Source organism: Hemitrygon akajei, chromosome 5, assembly GCF_048418815.1.
Source record: "Hemitrygon akajei chromosome 5, sHemAka1.3, whole genome shotgun sequence".
NCBI classification, from domain to species: domain Eukaryota; kingdom Metazoa; phylum Chordata; class Chondrichthyes; order Myliobatiformes; family Dasyatidae; genus Hemitrygon; species Hemitrygon akajei.
In genome coordinates, this window is record NC_133128.1 from 86,858,701 (window position 1) to 86,879,378 (window position 20,678).

At 45.1% G+C, this 20,678-nt stretch overlaps 3 protein-coding genes across 4 annotated transcripts in view; 1 reads left to right on the forward strand and 2 right to left on the reverse strand.

Annotated features, from left to right (window-relative positions):
* gpalpp1 (GPALPP motifs containing 1) overlaps positions 1-6,844 on the reverse strand; it is a 33,884-nt gene extending 27,040 nt beyond the window's left edge. Inside the window, exon 1 of the mRNA XM_073045976.1 lies at positions 6,548-6,844. Coding sequence (XP_072902077.1) covers positions 6,548-6,662 — 115 coding nt within the window. The 5' untranslated portion in view covers positions 6,663-6,844. The remainder of the gene's footprint in view (positions 1-6,547) is intronic.
* Positions 6,845-8,553: 1,709 nt separating this feature from the next.
* On the reverse strand, positions 8,554-16,701 carry LOC140727961 (endogenous retrovirus group 3 member 1 Env polyprotein-like). The gene is made up of 2 exons (XM_073045977.1): positions 15,955-16,701; positions 8,554-11,073 (listed from the first exon to the last, which is right to left on the reverse strand). The coding sequence occupies exon 2, from the start codon at positions 10,022-10,024 to the stop codon at positions 9,110-9,112; it is 915 nt and encodes a 304-aa protein (XP_072902078.1). The 5' UTR covers positions 10,025-11,073; positions 15,955-16,701; the 3' UTR covers positions 8,554-9,109.
* A 973-nt stretch (positions 16,702-17,674) lies between these two features.
* The window catches only part of nufip1 (nuclear FMR1 interacting protein 1), a 38,385-nt gene continuing 35,381 nt past the window's right edge, over positions 17,675-20,678 (forward strand). The window contains exon 1 of one of the 2 annotated variants that reach the window (XM_073045978.1): positions 17,675-17,885. In XM_073045978.1, the coding sequence (XP_072902079.1) occupies positions 17,705-17,885 (181 nt within the window). In that variant the 5' untranslated portion in view covers positions 17,675-17,704. The remainder of the gene's footprint in view (positions 17,886-20,678) is intronic. The other variant, XM_073045979.1, reaches the window with a different exon arrangement.

Here is a 20,678-nt window from a genome sequence, read left to right on the forward strand (position 1 = left end):
CACATATAGTACATAAACACACACGGTACACACATCATACACACATATAGTACATAAACACACACGGTACACACATCATATACACATATAGTACATAAACACACACAGTACATACATCATATACACACATAGTACATAAACACACATGGTACACACATCATACACACATATAGTAAACACAGTACACACATCATATACACATATAGTACATAAACACACAGTGCACACATCATATACGCATATAGTACATAAACACACACGGTACACACATCATATACGCATATAGTACATAAACACACACGGTACACACATCATATACACATATAGTACATAAACACACACAGTACACACATCATACACACATAGTATATAAACACACACAGTACACACATCATATACACATATAGTATATAAACACACACAGTACACACATCATATACACACATAGTACATAAACACACACAGTACACACATCATACACACATAGTACATAAACACACACAGTACACACATCATATACACACATAGTACATAAACACACACAGTACACACATCATACACACATAGTACATAAACACACACAGTACACACATCATATACACACATAGTACATAAACACACACGGTACACACATCATATACACACATAGTACATAAACACACACAGTACACACATCATATACACACATAGTACATAAACACACACAGTACACACATCATATACACATATAGTACATAAACACACACGGTACACACATCATACACACATATAGTACATAAACACACACGGTACACACATCATACACACATATAGTACATAAACACACACGGTACACACATCATATACACATATAGTACATAAACACACACAGTACACACATCATATACACACATAGTACATAAACACACATGGTACACACATCATACACACATATAGTAAACACAGTACACACATCATATACACATATAGTACATAAACACACAGTGCACACATCATATACGCATATAGTACATAAACACACACGGTACACACATCATATACGCATATAGTACATAAACACACACGGTACACACATCATATACACATATAGTACATAAACACACACGGTACACACATCATACACACACATAGTACATAAACACACACGGTACACACATCATATACACATATAGTACATAAACACACACTACACACATCATATACACATATAGTACATAAACACACACGGTACACACATCATACACACATATAGTACATAAACACACACTACACACATCATATACACATATAGTACATAAACACACACTACACACATCATATACACATATAGTACATAAACACACACTACACACATCATATACACATATAGTACATAAACATACACTACACACATCATATACACATATAGTACATAAACACACACGGTACACACATCATATACGCATATAGTACATAAACACACACATCATATACACATATAGTACATAAACACACACGGTACACACATCATATACATTTAAAGTGTATTTCATAACGGTATTTGTTGTGGGTTTGATACTGTTGGCGGGCGCGAGGCATAAACGCGATTCTCACAGCACCTGCGTGTACGGGAGGTGGGTTGGTGAGTGGCTGGATCTCTTTTTCCCCTAGACATATACCAGCCTGTTGGGCAAGTGTTACATTTGTGGGGTGCTGGTCAGGGATTGGATTGTCAGGGGGCTGTGGAATCGCGCAGGTAGTGAGCGGAAATGGAGAGAGAGAAAATTGTTCGCTGGTGCCGATTTGAAGGTGTACCGGTACAGTACGCATGCGTAGTGAGTGGAGTGGATTTTCGAGTTTCGGGAGACACGGTAGTGCGGGGGTTAAGTTTGGTGAAGGGTATGGGGCAGGTAGAATTGGTAGCTAGACGGTGTGGTAAAGAGGTGGAGTCTAGCTGGGTGTTGGTTAGTACGAGTGCTGACGTCAGGACGTTGGAACTGCCGACGACGGTCAGTGTACCGGGGTAGGAGGGGCTGTGGGGGCTCCACCCCTTCTCCGAGGATGAGGCTGAGGAGACATCGGAGGAGGAGCTAGAGCTAGAGGAAAACCCTGGAGAGGTGGCAGGCACTAGCAAAAGGAGGAGGGAGGAGGGAGTCGTGACTAGGCGCCGCTCCCCAGGTAGGGTGGAAGCCTCCGAGCTGGCAGTTGCACTTAACTCCCTGGTGGGAGTGGCCGAGAGGCCACGGCTGAAGCTGGGGGTGTTCTCTGGAGCCAAGCCTACGGGGAGGTGGACTATGAGACCTGGATCGAGCATACGTCCTTGATGTTAGAGGAGTGGCCAGGTTCGGAGGAGGAGAAGCGGCAGCGATTGGTGGGAAGTTTGAGGGGTTTAGCAGCCAAAACAGTTCGGGAGTGGAAAGCTGAAAAGTCTGGGGCCTCAGTGGAGGAATGTATAGAAGTTTTGGAGGGAACGTTTGGGTTGTCAGGGGAACCCTGGCTGCTTTTAGCAGAGTTCCAACGCCTGGAACAATGGAGAGGGGAAAAGCTCTCCGAGTACATATTTAGGATGGAGGGGATGCTCTCGGGGCTGCGGCGCCGGGGGGTAGTGAAGGCACCGGACGTGGCTAGCGTGAGGATGAGTCAGTTATTCAGTGGCTCTCTGGAGGAGGACAAGGTGGCGTGGACTATTCGGCAGGCTTATAGGAAAGGCCCCCTCCATCGGTCGGGCAACTGATTAGAGAGGTGCGGGAGGAAGAGAGAGCGTTGGGGCGGAAAAGGGGCGCGGGCCTACGGGAGCGATCCTCAGCGATACAGGAAGTGGTGGCTGGGTGGAGGAATGACAACCCACCGAGGGGTAGAGAATCCCCTCTGGAGGGGAGGGACAGGGGAGGTACCCACTCTCAGGGGCGACCAGTGCCGTGGGTTGGGAGTGGGAGTCGTCCTGGGAGAGGAGGGGCGGCAGGCAGCGTGTGCTTTAACTGTGGGAAAGAGGGGCATTTCAGGCGGGACTGTGGGTGTCCGAGACAGTGGGTTCGCAGGTGGAGAGGGAGCCCAGGGTGGCAGAAGGGGTATGGAGATCTCAGAGGATTTGGTGCCCCCCAGAGCGGTTGACATGTGTGGTACCAGGAGAACCAAGTGTGATTTCTACTGCTCTGGGTAGTTATGTCACTGCTTTCTGCACCTGGGTTGGGTTTTGGGTGTTGCAAGAAGCTTTGGGGAACTCTAGTAATGCCATGAGGGCATGACATTTGCTGGTGGGGAGAGAATGTACAATGTCCTGTGTATGTTACTAAAAAGGGCTTCTTTGGTTTGTTACGAGTAGGAATGCTTCTTTGTCTGTTAAAAGTTCCTCTTGCCGTTGTTTCGCTTTAGAATGGCTGATATGGTAATTGTATTCATTTGTTAATCAATGGGGAATGTTATTGTGTTTTGTGAGGCTGGGAACTTGGGGGAGGGGTTGCGCAGGCTTGAGGTGTGAGGAGAGTCCGGAGGGAGATGCCGAGGAAGGAGGACGTGCGCTCGGACGACCACCGGGGAGTCCGAAGTGGGAGTTTCGGGAGGACGACCACCGAGGAGTCGAATGGTTCGCTGGATGAGCTCCACCGAGTGCACTTAACTGACTGAACTTTGATAAGTTGGCGCCTTTTGTTTTTTTTCTTGTATATATATATATATATATATATATATATTGTATTGCCTAATACTCTTTTAATTTTAGTAAACTCTTTAAAGTGTATTTCATACCGGTATTTGTTGTGGGTTTGATACTGTTGGCGGGCGTGAGGCATAAACGCGATTCTCACAGCACCTGCGTGTACGGGAAGTGGGTTGGTGTGTGGCTGGATCTCTTTTTCCCCTAGACATATACCAGCCTGTTGGGTAAGTGTTACATACACATACAGTACATAAACACACATCATACACACATACAGTACATAAACACACACGGTACACACATCATATACACATATAGTACATAAACACACACTACACACATCATATACACACATAGTACATAAACACACAATACACACATCATATACACATATAGTACATAAACACACACGGTACACACATCATATACACATATAGTACATAAACACACACGGTACACACATCATACACACATATAGTACATAAACACACACGGTACACACATCATATACACATATAGTACATAAACACACACGGTACACACATCATACACACACATAGTACATAAACACACACAGTACACACATCATATACACACATAGTACATAAACACACACAGTACACACATCATATACACATATAGTACATAAACACACACGGTACACACATCATACACACATATAGTACATAAACACACACGGTACACACATCATACACACATATAGTACATAAACACACACGGTACACACATCATATACACATATAGTACATAAACACACACAGTACACACATCATATACACACATAGTACATAAACACACATGGTACACACATCATACACACATATAGTAAACACAGTACACACATCATATACACATATAGTACATAAACACACAGTGCACACATCATATACGCATATAGTACATAAACACACACGGTACACACATCATATACGCATATAGTACATAAACACACACGGTACACACATCATATACACATATAGTACATAAACACACACGGTACACACATCATACACACATATAGTACATAAACACACAGTACACACACTGTACACACATCATACACACATATAGTACATAAACACACACGGTACACACATCATATACACATATAGTACATAAACACACACGGTACACACATTATATACACATATAGTACATAAACACACACGGTACACACATCATATACACATATAGTACATAAACACACACCGTACACACATCATATACACACATAGTACATAAACACATGGTACACACACGGTACACACATCATATACACATATAGTACATAAACACACACCGTACACACATCATATACAGATATAGTACATAAACACACACCGTACACACATCATATACACACATAGTACATAAACACACGGTACACACACTGTACACACATCATACACACATATAGTACATAAACACACACTGTACACACATCATATACACATATAGTACATAAACACACACCGTACACACATCATATACACATATAGTACATAAACACACACGGTACACACATCATACACACACATAGTACATAAACACACGGTACACACACTGTACACACATCATATACACATATAGTACATAAACACACACTGTACACACATCATATACACATATAGTACATAAACACACAATACACACATCATATACACACAGTACATAAACACACTGTACACACATCATACACACATATAGTACATAAACACACACAGTACACACATCATATACACATATAGTACATAAATACACACGGTACACACATCATATACACATATAGTACATAAACACACACCGTACACACATCATACACACACATAGTACATAAACACACACGGTACACACATCATACACACACATAGTACATAAACACACGGTACACACATCATACACACATATAGTACATAAACACACACGGTACACACATCATATACACATATAGTACATAAACACACACGGTACACACATCATATACACATATAGTACATAAACACACACGGTACACACATCATACACACATATAGTACATAAACACACACGGTACACACATCATATACACATATAGTACATAAACACACGGTACACACACTGTACACACATCATACACACATATAGTACATAAACACACACGGTACACACATCATATACACATATAGTACATAAACACACACGGTACACACATTATATACACATATAGTACATAAACACACACCGTACACACATCATATACAAACATAGTACATAAACACATGGTACACACACGGTACACACATCATACACACATATAGTACATAAACACACACGGTACACACATCATATACACATATAGTACATAAACACACACGGTACACACATCATATACACATATAGTACATAAACACACACGGTACACACATCATACACACATATAGTACATAAACACACACGGTACACACATCATATACACATATAGTACATAAACACACGGTACACACACTGTACACACATCATACACACATATAGTACATAAACACACACGGTACACACATCATATACACATATAGTACATAAACACACACGGTACACACATCATATACACATATAGTACATAAACACACACCGTACACACATCATATACAAACATAGTACATAAACACATGGTACACACACGGTACACACATCATACACACATATAGTACATAAACACACACTGTACACACATCATATACACATATAGTACATAAACACACACCGTACACACATCATATACACATATAGTACATAAACACACACGGTACACACATCATATACACATATAGTACATACACACATCACAGACACACAACATTCCCACACCACACCATATCAGACGGAAGGGAGAGGGCCAGACCTGCCGGGACGTACCTGTGTCATCGAGCACCGCTCTCGGCCGGCGCCGGTGGTCGGGGTCGGGCTGCCCCCGCGTCTTGTAGCCGGGCGGCAGAGCGGGTCCGATGGGCGGCGAGCTCTCCTCCGACATGACAGGCCGCAGGCCGCGGGCCGGCCCGATGTCGTTTCCAACAGCCGGAGGCGTTCACAAATCCAGGCGCATATCGTCCGTCCGCGGGTTCCGTGGGGCCCGATCACTCCAGCGCTAGTGGCGCTCGTTATCAGGTTGAAAAGAGGCCCAGGTAGGTGGAGGGAGGTACCTCACTGGTCCTCCCGGTAGAGCGCCCCCAGTGCTCGGAGAACGGGGGTACGACGGGGAATGACGTATAAAGCAAGCGCCAGCCTGGAGAGAGATTTATAAATTACATTTTTATTGCATAAACAAAAACACCGAACATAAAGCCAAGGAATCACACATAAGCAGCAACAAATATATAATTATTGACTTTAACTATACAAATAAAAAATAAAATCCACTCTAAACACTGTTGGACAGAAGGAACTATATCTGAAAGGAGTCACAAGACAAAAACATTTAGAAATAATCCGAAACGTTGACAAATTTGTACAGTCTTTCTAGTTATGGGAAGTTTTCAGTGTATTAATATATAGTTTGAAGTCTGACATAAAAAATATAAATGAAGGTTTCTTATTGCTGTATCTGCATTTATGGATATAAAATTTGCTGTAAATTAACAAAAGATTTATTATTTTAAAAATGACTCCTATGAGATTTTGTATTATAAAATAATAATAATTAAAAACATTTTCAAAATAAAAAGTAAAACCACATTAATATATTGATCTATAAATGGACAAACATCAACCCAAAAAGTTTTAACATACTCACAATTCCAAAACAGTGAAATAAATCCTCTGGATATAAACCACAAAAAGAACAGTTAGTTTCAATATCAGATTTAAACCTTGAAAAATAAACATTGGTTGGATAATATCTATGTATAATTTTAAATGAAATTTCTTTAATTTGATTCCTCAATAAAAATCTATTAGATAAGCCTCAAATACTTGTCCACCTCAGATTCCCCAAGCGACTATTCCAAAAATTAACAGCCATAGGAATAAAAGTGAAGTCTTTTTGAAACAAATGTCTAATACTTATATATTTTTTAAAAACGGAGGAAAACAAATCTTTCCTACAGCTGTACTGGATGGATCCAAGCTGGGTAATTCAACTACTGAATATGATGTATTTCTAAACAACATAATTATACCAGAGGGAACTGCATCAATAACAACAGCAAATTCTTTTGGAGTGACAGGAAATTCAAAGGTGGATAAAAACTCAGCATAACTCAATAAAGTACCACTTGAATTAAATAACTGTTTAACTAACAAAATATTATAATCAAACCAACCTTTATAAAACAGAGATTTATGCTGATAAGTTACATTGTTGTTATTCCAGATAAAGTAACTATGTGGAGAAAAATTGTGTTTGTAAATCAAAGACCAAGATGTAAGCATGTTTATGAAACTGAGATAAACAGAGAGGAACTTTGCCTATTTTGTAAAAGAAAAAATTTCAATCCACCAACCTGGAAAAAGACAAAAGAAGGAACACAATTCCATATAGAAGTAGGATTATGTAAATATTGTTTAATCCAGTTAATTTTAGAAGTTTTATTAAGACTGACAAAATCAAGAAAATTTAGATCCCCCTTGTCATTACTGTTCATGACAGCAGTTTCTTTTAATATAATGAACTTTGTTTTTCCATAAAAAATTAAACAACATGGTGTTTATCAATGTACAGATTTTTAAAATCGATGTATAAGGGGAGAGTTATAAGCCTGGAAAGACCTTCTGCTTTATGAAGCAAAACCCGGCCTTTCAGAGATAAGTCCCTTTGAAGCCACTGGTTTAATCTTTTTTTGGTTTTGTCTATAAGAGGTTGAAATTATCCACACACCTTATGTATTTGTTTTTGTCAGAAATAATCCTACACTCTGAGTCTCAGCAAACTGCAAAGCGGCAAAGCTTTATTTTTCACGAGTCTGCAGAGTCGGACCCAAAACTGCTCCAGCAGTATTGAGCCCAGAGCATTACATTTCATTTCCTTTTATACAGTTTCAAGTAGGTTATCACGTGTCCCTCAGTTGCTGTATCATTCCTACAATTATTCATAGTCAGCTCCACTCTCCCCCTCCCCACAGGCTTGTACATTTCGGGGGTCACATACACATTTTCTCATATCCTCTGTCCTTGGAGTTAGCCATCCGCAGAGCCATGTCTGCCAAGTTTTCAAAACACTCATCGGCCTTGGAGTTAGCCACAAGAGTACAGCTTATCTCCATCTGTTTCATCCACCTCCGCTCTCAGCTCCTAGCTTAATGACTCCCTTTTAGTTCTTCATGATTACCACAAGGTACAGATTGTACCTATACAGTTTTGCAAGAATCTTATATCCTTATTTAGCAATGTGTCAGCATATGTTTTGTAAGCTTAGATCTTAGCACAGTCTAACCTTAACCCTTTCTCTTCTTACAATTCCACCCTTTTTCTTTTTAGAGTGTGCTAAGGATTTGTCCAGGGATTCCACTCTTCCAGTTCTCTGCCTCGTTGCAACAGCATTTTAGCCGGGTCAGCTGGGTTCCCTGGCTGCATTACCTGTACTACTACTCGCGTCATTAATGCTCTCAAGCAGGGTATTAAGCATGGTAATATGATTATCATTATGAGTATTCCGCCAAATATTAACAGGGCTATTCGCCACCAGCTTCCTCCCAGCAGACTATCCAGCCAACTCAGGTTCCCTAAGGATCTCCAAGTTTGTACTGGCACATGGGCCAACTTCCGAATTTTGTCGGATATTTTCAACACTGCCTTTCCATTATCATTTATCTTTAGGCAACAGTTTGTCAGATTGAACTTTCCACAGACCCCTCCCTCGGAGGCCAATAGGTAATCCAATGCTAATCGATTTTGGTATATGGCTGTTCTCATCTGGCTTTGCTGCTCAGCCAGCAATTCCAGAGCCAATGCGGTTTGGTTGGTGATCACCTCTACTACAGCTTGTAGGCGTATTATTCGATTTAACATATATACCGGGGTTCGGTAACCCCATGACCCATCCTGGGCCCAAGTTGCTGGTCCGTAATATTCAATGATGCGTGCTGGAGGCCACTCGTCGCCCCATTCTCCCACCTTTATCTCCCGCTTCTCCCTTCTCAGTGAGTCAAATAACTTGATTCCCAATTCCCTATCTTCATCCTGGGGTAGGAGGAAGAACTCTGGCCTTATAAGGCCTAAGAAACAAACTCCTCCCCATCCTTTCGGCAATTTGGTGTATGCCTGATTCCCACAAATCCAGAACAGACCTTCTGGGACAAATCCTCCTTTCCTTGCTTTCCGCCAGGCTTTCCAAACACTGGGAATTCCTTCGTACGGGTTATGCCCACTGCAATTCCAGATTCCCGAATTGTTTCCCATAGCCGTACAATTGTCCTTTGCCCCTTTAGTTATGTACCAAGTCGGCTCCTCGGGCCACCAAGTGGCATTATTTTTTTGTTTTAGCCAACTTTATACTCTGACATGGGCTTTCTCCTACTTTCACCTTCCCTTTTCTTTCTACACATACTTGTCCTTCCGGATAGTTTGTTAACTTCCATTCTTGCGTCCTCCCAGTCCTTTTCTTATCCCAATCATGAGCCAATAGCTCCCACACACTCAAACTCTCACCTATCCATGGCCATTGCTCGCTCATGTGGGGTCCCCCACAAACCCAACAGTCACTTACATTTAAACTTGTAGCTATTCGAGTTGCTAAGTCTATAAACAGGTTTTCCTTCATTTCCGGTCTTGTTTTTCCATAGGTTCCCCATTCTTCTCTGACTCCACCAAACTCTGCCCTTCCTTTTTCTTTCCTTTCACATATCCATTCTGTCTCAGGGCATGTACTTTCTCGTACACTCCAACTTCTCCCTTCTCCTTTTTCTTCTCTCACTGATCCACCGGGGTATCCCCTGTTCTTTCTCAGGGTATATTTTATTCCTCCCTCTTCACATTCCTCTTTTTCTTTTCCATAACATTGGTCATTTACATGTGAATGTGACACAAGGGCCCCGGGTCGTTCTTTTCCTTTCTCCAAAACTCGGTTCCTACACTTGTCACATTTCCCTTCTATTTTTCCCACATACAGAATTAAATATATTACAGTCAATAATGTAACAGTCCACATTGAGTTCATTTTTGTTGCCTTTTCAGTTTCACCACCAACGTTTCTTCACTGGGAACACAGGTCCACTCCGTGTGTCCCTCAGGCTTAACTGGTCCCTTTATTCTGGATGCGTGGGTCCACCCTTTCTCTTTTGTTCGTACGGCCGCCTCGGTGGTTAACAGGACCTGAAAAGGGCCTTCCCACTGTGGTTGTAACTTCTCCGGCTTCCAGGTCCGTACCAGAACCCAATCTCCAGGCACGATCTGATGTAAAGCAAAGTCGAGCGGCGGAGTCTGGGCCAAGAGACCCTTCTTCCGCAGTTCTGCAAAGGAACGAGATAGTGCCAGTAAATAGTTCCTTATAAAAATATCACCCCCTTGTAGCGTGGGGTACCCTTCTACCTTATTCCAATACGGGAGTCCAAACAGCATTTCATAGGGGGAGATTCCTATATCCTTCCTGGGTGCTGTTCGGATTCTTAACAGGGCGATGGGGAGACACTTAGTCCAGGGTAACTTGGTTTCTAGCATTAATTTGGTCAATTGCGCCTTTAAGGTACTGTTCATCCTTTCCACCCGTCCCGAACTCTGGGGATGCCACGGGGTATGGTATTTCCATTGGATACTCAATGCATCACAAATCAACTGGTGCGTCTTGGAGGCAAAGTGTGTCCCTCTGTCCGAGTCTATGGACCCCATGATCCCATATCTGGGGATTATGTTGTCTAGTAGTATTCGGGCTACTGTAGGCGCATCGGCCTTTGTGGTCGGGTATGCTTCCACCCAGTGGGTAAAATGATCCACTATTACTAACAGGTACTTCCATCTCTGCACTGAGGGTAGTTCGGTAAAGTCGATCTGGACTCTATGGAACGGTCTCATGGCCAGTGGCTGGCCACCTCTTGGAGTGGATCGCATCACTTTCTTGTTTATCCGCTGGCACGTCGGACATCCAGTTATCTCTTGCTGGGCCAGTGTGTATATTCCTTTGCATACATAGTCCCTCAGAATTGTGTCGCACATGGCCTGTACTCCCCAGTGGGTTTGATGGTGCAACTGTTGGAGGATGTTGCGGGTTACTTCCTTATTTAGTACCTGTCTCCCATCCGGGACCGTCCATTTACCATCAGTGTCTTTTCGGGCTCCTAGTTGGTTCATGCTATCAATCTCTATTTAGGTAAACATAGGTTGTTTAGTAAGTCCTTCCCTCACTGGTATCAAGGTCAGGAGTTGGATCGGGTCTTCAACGGCTGCTCGTTTGGCCTCCCCATCGGCTAGACGGTTCCCTACTGCTTCAGGTGTTGATCCTTTTTGGTGTCCGGGTACATGTACTACCGCAATCTCAGTTGGTAGGGCCAGGGCTTCCAATGTCATACTTATCATTTGCTCGTGTGCCAGTCCCTTTCCTCTGGCCGTTATCAGTCCTCTTTCTTTCCATATCTTCCCAAAGGTATGTACTATCCCATAGGCGTACTTAGAGTCAGTGTATATTGTTCCGATCCTCTTCTCCAATATCCTCAGAGCCCTCTGGAGTGCGTATAATTCGCATGACTGGGCCGACCAGTTTCCCGGTAATCTCCCGGACTCCACTATTCTTGCAGTCTCTCCGTCAATGATGGCATATCCGCTGTGCCGTACTCCATCAATACATCGTGAGGATCCATCTATATACAATTCCTGTCCTTCTCCCAGGGGAACTTCCTGTAAGTCCTCCCGGCTCTTTGTTTGCAAGTCCAGCAATTCAATACAGTCGTGTTCTGACTCCTTTTCTTCTAGTCCTCCATAGAGGAACTGGGCTGGGTTGCAACTGGAATCCTTTGCGAAGTTTAGGTCTTCTCCGGTCATCAGTATAGTTTCGTACTTTAGAATGCGGGAGTCAGTGAGCCACCGATGTGCCTTCTGGGCTAGTAGGGTGCTGACCGAGTGGGGAGAATGCACTGTGATCTTCCCTCCAAAGGTTAGTTTCCGGGCTTCCTCTACCAATACCGCTGTCGCTGCCACTGCTTGGATACAGGTGGGCCATCCACGCGATACCGGGTCTAACATTTTTGACAGGAAAGCCACGGGTTGCCGCTTTCCTCCTCTTAGTTGGGTGAGTACCCCTTGGGCCATTCCTTCGGCATTGTTGACGTACAGCTGGAATGGTTTTTCCAGGGCTGGCAAGACTAACACCGGAGCACGGATCAATTGCCCCTTGATATAGTTGAATTTTTGCTCCTCTTCCTTTGTCCATTTTACTGTTTGCTCATCTTGCCCGAGTTTATCATACAGAAATCTCACCAGGGGAGTATAATTCTCAATCCAGATTCGACAATACCCCACTAACCCCAGGAACTGTCGTATCTCCTTCTTGGTACGAGGTAGCGACATCCCTGTTATTCCAGCTATCCTTTCTGGGGTAATGCTTCGCTGTCCCTTACTGACCCGGTGTCCCAGATACCTTACTTCCTTTTCCACGAATTGTAACTTTTTCTTGGAGACCCGTAGCCCCTTTTTCCCTAGGAAGTTCAGTAATCTGATGGTATCTTCCTGCACCCCTTTCTGTGTTGGCCCGGATAGTAATAAATCATCCACATACTGTAGCAGTTGGTTCTCTGGAGCACATTGGAATTCCGCTAGTACTTGCTCCAAGACCTGCCCGAATAGGTTAGGTGACTCAGTGAATCCTTGCGGCAGGACCGTCCATCTGAGTTGTCTTTTCCGCCCTGTTGTAGGATTTTCCCATTCAAACGCAAACATGTCCCGACTGCTTTCTTCTAGCGGGCAACTCCAGAAAGCATCTTTTAGATCTATTACACTGAACCATTCATGGTCAGGGGAGATTTTACTCATCAGGGTGTACGGGTTGGGTACTACCGGGTATCGGGTCTGGACTACTGCATTTAGACCCCGCAGGTCTTGTACCATCCGATAAGTCCCGTCCGGCTTTCGCACCGGGAGGATGGGGGTATTATATGGCGACATACATTCTTCCAGCAGTTCATCTGCGATCAGCCCTTCAATTACCGGCTGCAGCCCTTTTCTTCCTTCCATCGCAATGGGATACTGCTTCCTCCTTACTGGGCGACCGTCCGGTAGCAAGGTGATCTGTAGAGGGCTGATGTTCAATCCTCCCCTATTTCCCTCTCTATACCACACCTCGGGCTCTATTTTCTGGTCGTCCTCTTCTTTTAATGCGAATAATTTTACTATTATTTCTCCATTGTTCGGCACTGTTCCAATGCCCAGTTGCACTTGCAGGTCCCTTCCTAATAGGTTGAATCCTGCCGAGGGCAGCAGGAGAAGGTCTTGCCTTGTTGCCCTATCTTCATATCCGACTTCCACATTGTCCACAATGGACACTTGTATCGTTTTTCCTCCGATACCGGATACCTTCATTACTCTTGTTCCTGTTCGGGCGCCGGGAGGTATCTGGATTACACTGGATCTTTCAGCACCCGAATCTACCATAAAGGTTGTATCTGACCCTTGGGGACCTAATTTCAGATTTACCAGGGGTTCCTGTCGATAGTTTCTTCTCCCCAAGGGTAGGAACCCCCGACCCCCCTAGTCTTCGTCCATCATGGCATATGACCTGACCTCTCGCCGATACTTAGGACATTCCCGTTTAAAATGTCCTTCCTCGTTACAGTGGAAGCATCTTAGAGTCCTTCGCGTTTTCCTTCCTGGTTCTTGGCCATTGCCTCGGTCTGACCACGTTCCCCTCTTTTCCCTGTTTTCTGTGGTTACTTGCCGTACTGTCTGAACCATTATCCTAGCGGTCTTTTTCTGTTTCTCCTCATCTCTTCTTACAAACACCTTCTGTGCTTCTCGCAGTAATTCGCTCAAGGGTTTTGAATTCCAGTCCTCTATCTTTTCTAGCTTTTTCCGAATATCTGGCCAAGCTTTTGATACAAATTCTACCCTGATTAACTGTTGTCCCACCTCTGTCTCCGGGTCTACCCCCGCATATTGTTGCATATTTTTCCGAATTCTATCCAGGAAGTCAGTTGGGGTCTCATCGGGGTTTTGATGACTTCCAAATGCCTTATTGAAATTATGACCCTTGGGGACCGCTTGTCTTATTCCCTTTATCAGGAATTCCCTCATGTCTCTCATGTTTCCTCGTCCTTCAGGAGTCTGTTTGTTCCAGTTTGGCTCCGTGAGGGGAAACTTAGGTGCCCCTTCGGTAGTCTTTTCTTTCTCCCACATAACTATAGCCGCTTGTCTTATCATTTGTCTCTCTTGGGTTGAGAATAACGTCCCCATGATGGAATACATTTCATCCCAGGTGTATATATTAGGCCCGAGGAACTGATCCAACTGTTCAGCCAGTCCCATCGGATCTTCCAGGAGGTTCTTCATTTCTTTCTTAAAGGTTCTTACCTCAGTGCTGGTCAGGGGAACATTCACATACCCCGTTCCCCCATCAGGTCCACTCATCGGGACCTCCCTTAAGGGGCATAACTTGGGCTCCTCTTCCTTTTTCACCCGTTGTCGTGTCCGGGAGCGCGTCATAATAAAGGGGGGTCCTGATTGTGGTGGATTCCCTTCCTCCCACTTCTTCCTTTCTTTTTCTAACCACTCATCGTATTCCTCTTTTCGTTTTTCTTCTTCTTCCGCCCATTCTTCCCGTTCTTTTTCCTTTTCAGCCTCCGCCTCCCGTGCCGGATCGTCCGGTTGGGGGGGGGCAGAGGGAGCCGCCTCCGGTTGTTCAGGCCGGGGCACGTAAGGCGGAGGTAAATGATTCAATACTTCCCAAGGAGGTTTCTCCTTGTTCTTTGTTTCCAATTTGTAACTTCTGGCTGAGTCTCCTGGCCCCGAAACCCAGCAAGAGGCGTATTCACTTTCTTCTTCTTTTACATTTGGCTTAGAGTTTACATATATGTTTAAGGCCTGTCTAACCCAATCCTCATCTGACCCAAATGGTGGCCACCATACCGAGGACCCTGTTATTGGCTGTTTGGACCATAATTTGCAATATTCTACCATTCTCTTTTTCTGCTTTCCCTTTGTTCGTCCATATCCCCATCCTGCAAACATTCTACCGAGGGGGCTATCAGGAGGTACCTTCGGGAACAAACCCGAACTCTCCGGCTCCTCTTCCTTTGAGCTTCCCCCTCCCATTATTCCCTTCCCGGCCCGGTTCTTTTTACTCTAGGTGTCGTCACACCTAGTTTACCCGGTCACACCCACCTAGATCTCAGTTAGCTAGTCTCACTTACCCGGTGTGCCGTAGAACCGTCTCCTTTCCTCCCTGCTTTGCCGCCTTGCGCTGTCCGGATCTCACTCGCTCAAGCCGTTTCAGACGACGAGCAAGGAATCAGGGACTGCCGAACTCGGCAGGGTGCACCTTCTCCGATGTCCTTCCTCTCGCCCTCCACGACCGGAGTGGGGATCCCGGACGAGCCCCCAGCTGTCAGAAATAATCCTACACTCTGAGTCTCAGCAAACTGCAAAGCGGCAAAGCTTTATTTTTCACGAGTCTGCAGAGTCGGACCCAAAACTGCTCCAGCAGTATTGAGCCCAGAGCATTACATTTCATTTCCTTTTATACAGTTTCAAGTAGGTTATCACGTGTCCCTCAGTTGCTGTATCATTCCTACAATTATTCATAGTCAGCTCCACTCTCCCCCTCCCCACAGGCTTGTACATTTCGGGGGTCACATACACATTTTCTCATATCCTCTGTCCTTGGAGTTAGCCATCCGCAGAGCCATGTCTGCCAAGTTTTCAAAACACTCATCGGCCTTGGAGTTAGCCACAAGAGTACAGCTTATCTCCATCTGTTTCATCCACCTCCGCTCTCAGCTCCTAGCTTAATGACTCCCTTTTAGTTCTTCATGATTACCACAAGGTACAGATTGTACCTATACAGTTTTGCAAGAATCTTATATCCTTATTTAGCAATGTGTCAGCATATGTTTTGTAAGCTTAGATCTTAGCACAGTCTAACCTTAACCCTTTCTCTTCTTACAGTTTTTAACAATAGTTATCCCCAAATATGTAACTTTGTCTTTTACTGGAATATTATTAATTATAGATTGAGTGCAACCTTTAAGAGGAAACCATTCACATTTGTGAATACTTAGAGGCCTGAGGCTTTGGAAAAGACAGAAATACAGTCTAAAGCCAATGAAATTCCAGAACTAAAAACACAAAATGCTGGCAGAACTCAGCAGGCTAGACAGCATCTATGGGAGGAGGTAGTGATGATGTTTCGGGCCGAAACATCGTCACTACCTCCTCCCATAGATGCTGTCTGGCCTGCTGAGTTCTGCCAGCATTTTGTGGTTTTATTTATTTCCAGCATCTGTAGATTCACTCGTGTTGCCTTTAAATTTCAGAAACATCATTTTGAAAAAAGCCGTATCATCTGCAACCCGACTACTGAGAAAATTGGAATTTGCACAGGAAATGCCTTTTAGAGGACTAGGCTTGATGGAATGGTGAGCATCTGAGCACAGAAAAGGAACAGGTAAGGTGAGATAGGGCAACCTTCACATCAAACCTCGGTGAAGTCCCCAACTTCAACTTTATTTGTGTACAAAGCCTGACAAACAATGGACCAAATCCAAATTTACCAAGAGCAGAGAAGATAAACTGATGCTCAATAGTATCAAAGCTTTGTAGAAATCTAGACACAGTATAAAACTATCGTGTAGAGATCAGAGGGAGAATGACGTGTAAATTAAGCGCCAGCATGTAGTGACTGTTCGGCCGGCTGACAGAGAATCTGCAGACGCTGGAAATCCAATCAACACACATGAAGCGCTGGAGGAACTCGCAGGCCAGGCAGTGTCTGTGGGAAAAAACCACCGTGGACGATTCGGGCCGAGACGTGTCTTTTCACGCTGCCCGGCAGGCTGAGTCCCGCCAGGTGGGCAAGAAATGACGAAACAACAAGCGCCGGCGAGCCGTCATCATCCGGCGCGGCGCGGGGAATGACGTAAAGGCAGGCGCCGGCATGTGGTGATGGTTAATGGCGGCTGTGCCTTTCCTGGGGAAATGAGCCAGTCGGGATTCTACCCGCCGCCGGTCTTCCCTCCGCAGCAGCAGTGCCCTCCTGTGTGGGATGGGGGAGCCCCGAGGTTCGGGCCACCCTGGGGTGCCGGGTACCGCCACTCGTCCTGGTTGGGCGCCGGCCAGTTTCAGGGTAAGCTGATTCTCTTGTCGGGTGAGACGGGGTGAGTTCGTCTGATCTCAGCGCTGGGGACGATGCTTCAGGCTCAGGATAAAATAGACTGAAGTCAGCCTGGTTTCCTCAGGGGAAAGCCTTGCCCGGCAAATCTCTGAGGCGATAACAGGTGGATGTCGTTCACCGAGATTCTCAGAAAGCCTTTGACGAGGTGTCCTACAAGGCGCCTGGCGCCTTGTATGCCTTGTTACTAAACGAGGGAAGAGCCTATGGTGTTACAGGAAAGATACCAGCACGGATAGAGAATTGGCTGGCTGGTAGGCGGTGAAGACTGGGAATGAAGGGGCCTTTTCAGGTTGGCTCCTGGTGACTCATGGTTTTCCACAGGGGTCGGTGGTGGAGGTGCTTTATTTATGCTCGTCAGTGATTTGGATGACGGAATTTGGACGTGTCTGGAGGTTGTTAGGTACTTGAATAGTGAGGGTGTGAAAGGTTATGGGCAGCGGGGTGGGGGAGTGGTGTAATAAATTATTCATAATAGAATGGCAAAGCAAGCTCAATGGACTGAGTGGCCTAATTCTGCTTCTGTGTCTTATGGGATAAACCTTGGTGTTTTTTCTTTAAAAAGGCAACTTACTTGCTGAGTGGGGCCCATGATGCACAAAAGGGTTAATTCACAATGTCTGACTATTGAAGACTGCCTGATCAAAAACAGCTTGCAGAGATTTAAAAAGAGGAAAGGAAATTAGTTTTCAGTGTGCATTGAATGAAATGCACACTGTGTGTTTGGGCTAAAATCGAGGTGCACTATGGAGGGAATTTATCAGTGTTAATCAGAAGTTGTTTCCAGGATGAGTAATATTTGTTAGAAGTCACGGGAGGTTAATCGTGTGTTGGAATTGTATATAGATGATCTGTATGTAATTAAAGCTGGTATTTATTCTTCACAGTCTGCTTGTCAGATTGCTTGCAGTTAGAATCAGGTTTATTAAACAAGATTGCTGAAGTCATTTCCTGTACATGAGAGTAAAGGAGAATGAAATAATTGTCACTTCACATCTGATACAGCATAAAAAATGTCATGAAAGATAGAGCCCAATAATAATAAAATAAACGCAATAACTATAGATAAATGAATTAGCTTGTATACATTGATCATGTCACTAAAGTGACACTAGCCTGTACATAAGGTGACTGATGGAGTGGTGGAGTTGAGTTGATCGGGATTACTGCCTGAACAAAGGAACTGTTTGAGTCTGGTGGTCCTGGTGTGGATGCAACTTGGCCTCCCTGATGGGGGTGGGACAAACTGTCCATGAGCAGGGTGTGTGTGATCCTTCACATTGTTACTGGCCTGCCGATGTATCTACAGTCTGTCCGTGCTGCTGTGTTGGCTGGTACCGGGGGTGTGTTGACTGCCCATTGCCAAGCCTTCCTGCCCACTGCAGTGGAGTTTCAGTACCAAGCACATTGGAGCTCGACAGGAGTACGATGCTCCGTACTGTGTGATGTGGAATGCAGTAAGTACGGATATACAAACTCCAGCTCTCCTCAGCTTCCTCACAGAGTTGTTGGAGAGCTTTTCTGACTGTAAGATGTTTGCCCCGAGAGGCTGGTGTGAGACCTGCACTCTGTGCCCTTGATGTAGTGGGGGGTGGTGTGAGTTTTCCTGAAGTAAAAACCCATCTCCTTTGTCTTGGTAACATCAAGGAAGGGATTATTTGCCTGGAAGCAGGCCTCGAGCTCTTCCAATGTCATACGTTGTGAAATCTGTTCTGTGGCAGCAGTAGCAAAATGACAACAGAAAAAGGAGTGGCCAGGAGCCACAGGCCCATCCACAAAACGCAGACCCGGAACCTTGGTACCGTCCTCTGACAGTATAGAGGGAGAGAGAGTGACCCTTCGAGCACAGGACCTTCCCTCAGGAGCAGTGAGAGGGGGGAGAGAGAGAGAGAGACCCTTCGAGCACAGGACCTTCCCTCAGGAACAGTGAGAGGAGGGAGAGAGAGAGTGACCCTTCGAGCACAGGAACTTCTCTCAGGAACAGTGAGAGGGGGGAGAGAGAGAGAGTGACCCTTCGAGCACAGGACCTTCCCTCAGGAACAGTGAGAGGGGGGAGAGAGAGAGAGAGAGAGAGAGTGACCCTTTGAGCACAGGACCTTCCCTCAGGAGCAGAGAGAGGGGGGAGAGAGAGAAACCCTTCGAGCACAGGACCCCTCAGGAACAGTGAGAGGGGGGGAGAGAGAGAGAGAGTGACCCTTTGAGCACAGGACCTTCCCTCAGGAGCAGTAAAGGGGGGGGGGGAGAGAGAGAGAGACCCTTCGAGCACAGGACCTTCCCTCAGGAACAGTGAGAGGGGGGGAGAGAGAGAGAGTGACCCTTCGAGCACAGGACCTTCCCTCAGGAGCAGTGAAGGGGGGGGAGAGAGAGAGAGACCCTTCGAGCACAGGACCTTCCATCGGGAACAGTGAGGGGGGGGAAAGAGACCCTTCGAGCACAGGACCTTCCCTCAGGAACAGTGTGAGGGGGGGGGGAGAGAGAGAGAGACCCTTCGAGCACAGGACCTTCCATCGGGAACAATGAGAGGCGGGGGGAGAGAGAGAGACCCTTCGAGCACAGGACCTTCCCTCAGGAACAGTGAGGGGGGGGGAGAGAGAGACCCTTCGAGCACAGGACCTTCCATCGGGAACAGTGAGGGGGGGAGAGAGAGAGGGACCCTTCGAGCACAGGACCTTCCCTCAGGAACAGTGTGGGGGGGGGGGGAGAGAGAGAGAGACCCTTCGAGCACAGGACCTTCCATCGGGAACAATG

Bases quoted from the DNA above. Each gene is read 5' to 3' on its own strand.
- LOC140727961 (XM_073045977.1), bottom strand. From the start codon at position 10,024: ATGGGAAACAATTCGGGAATCTGGAATTGCAGTGGGCATAACCCGTAC.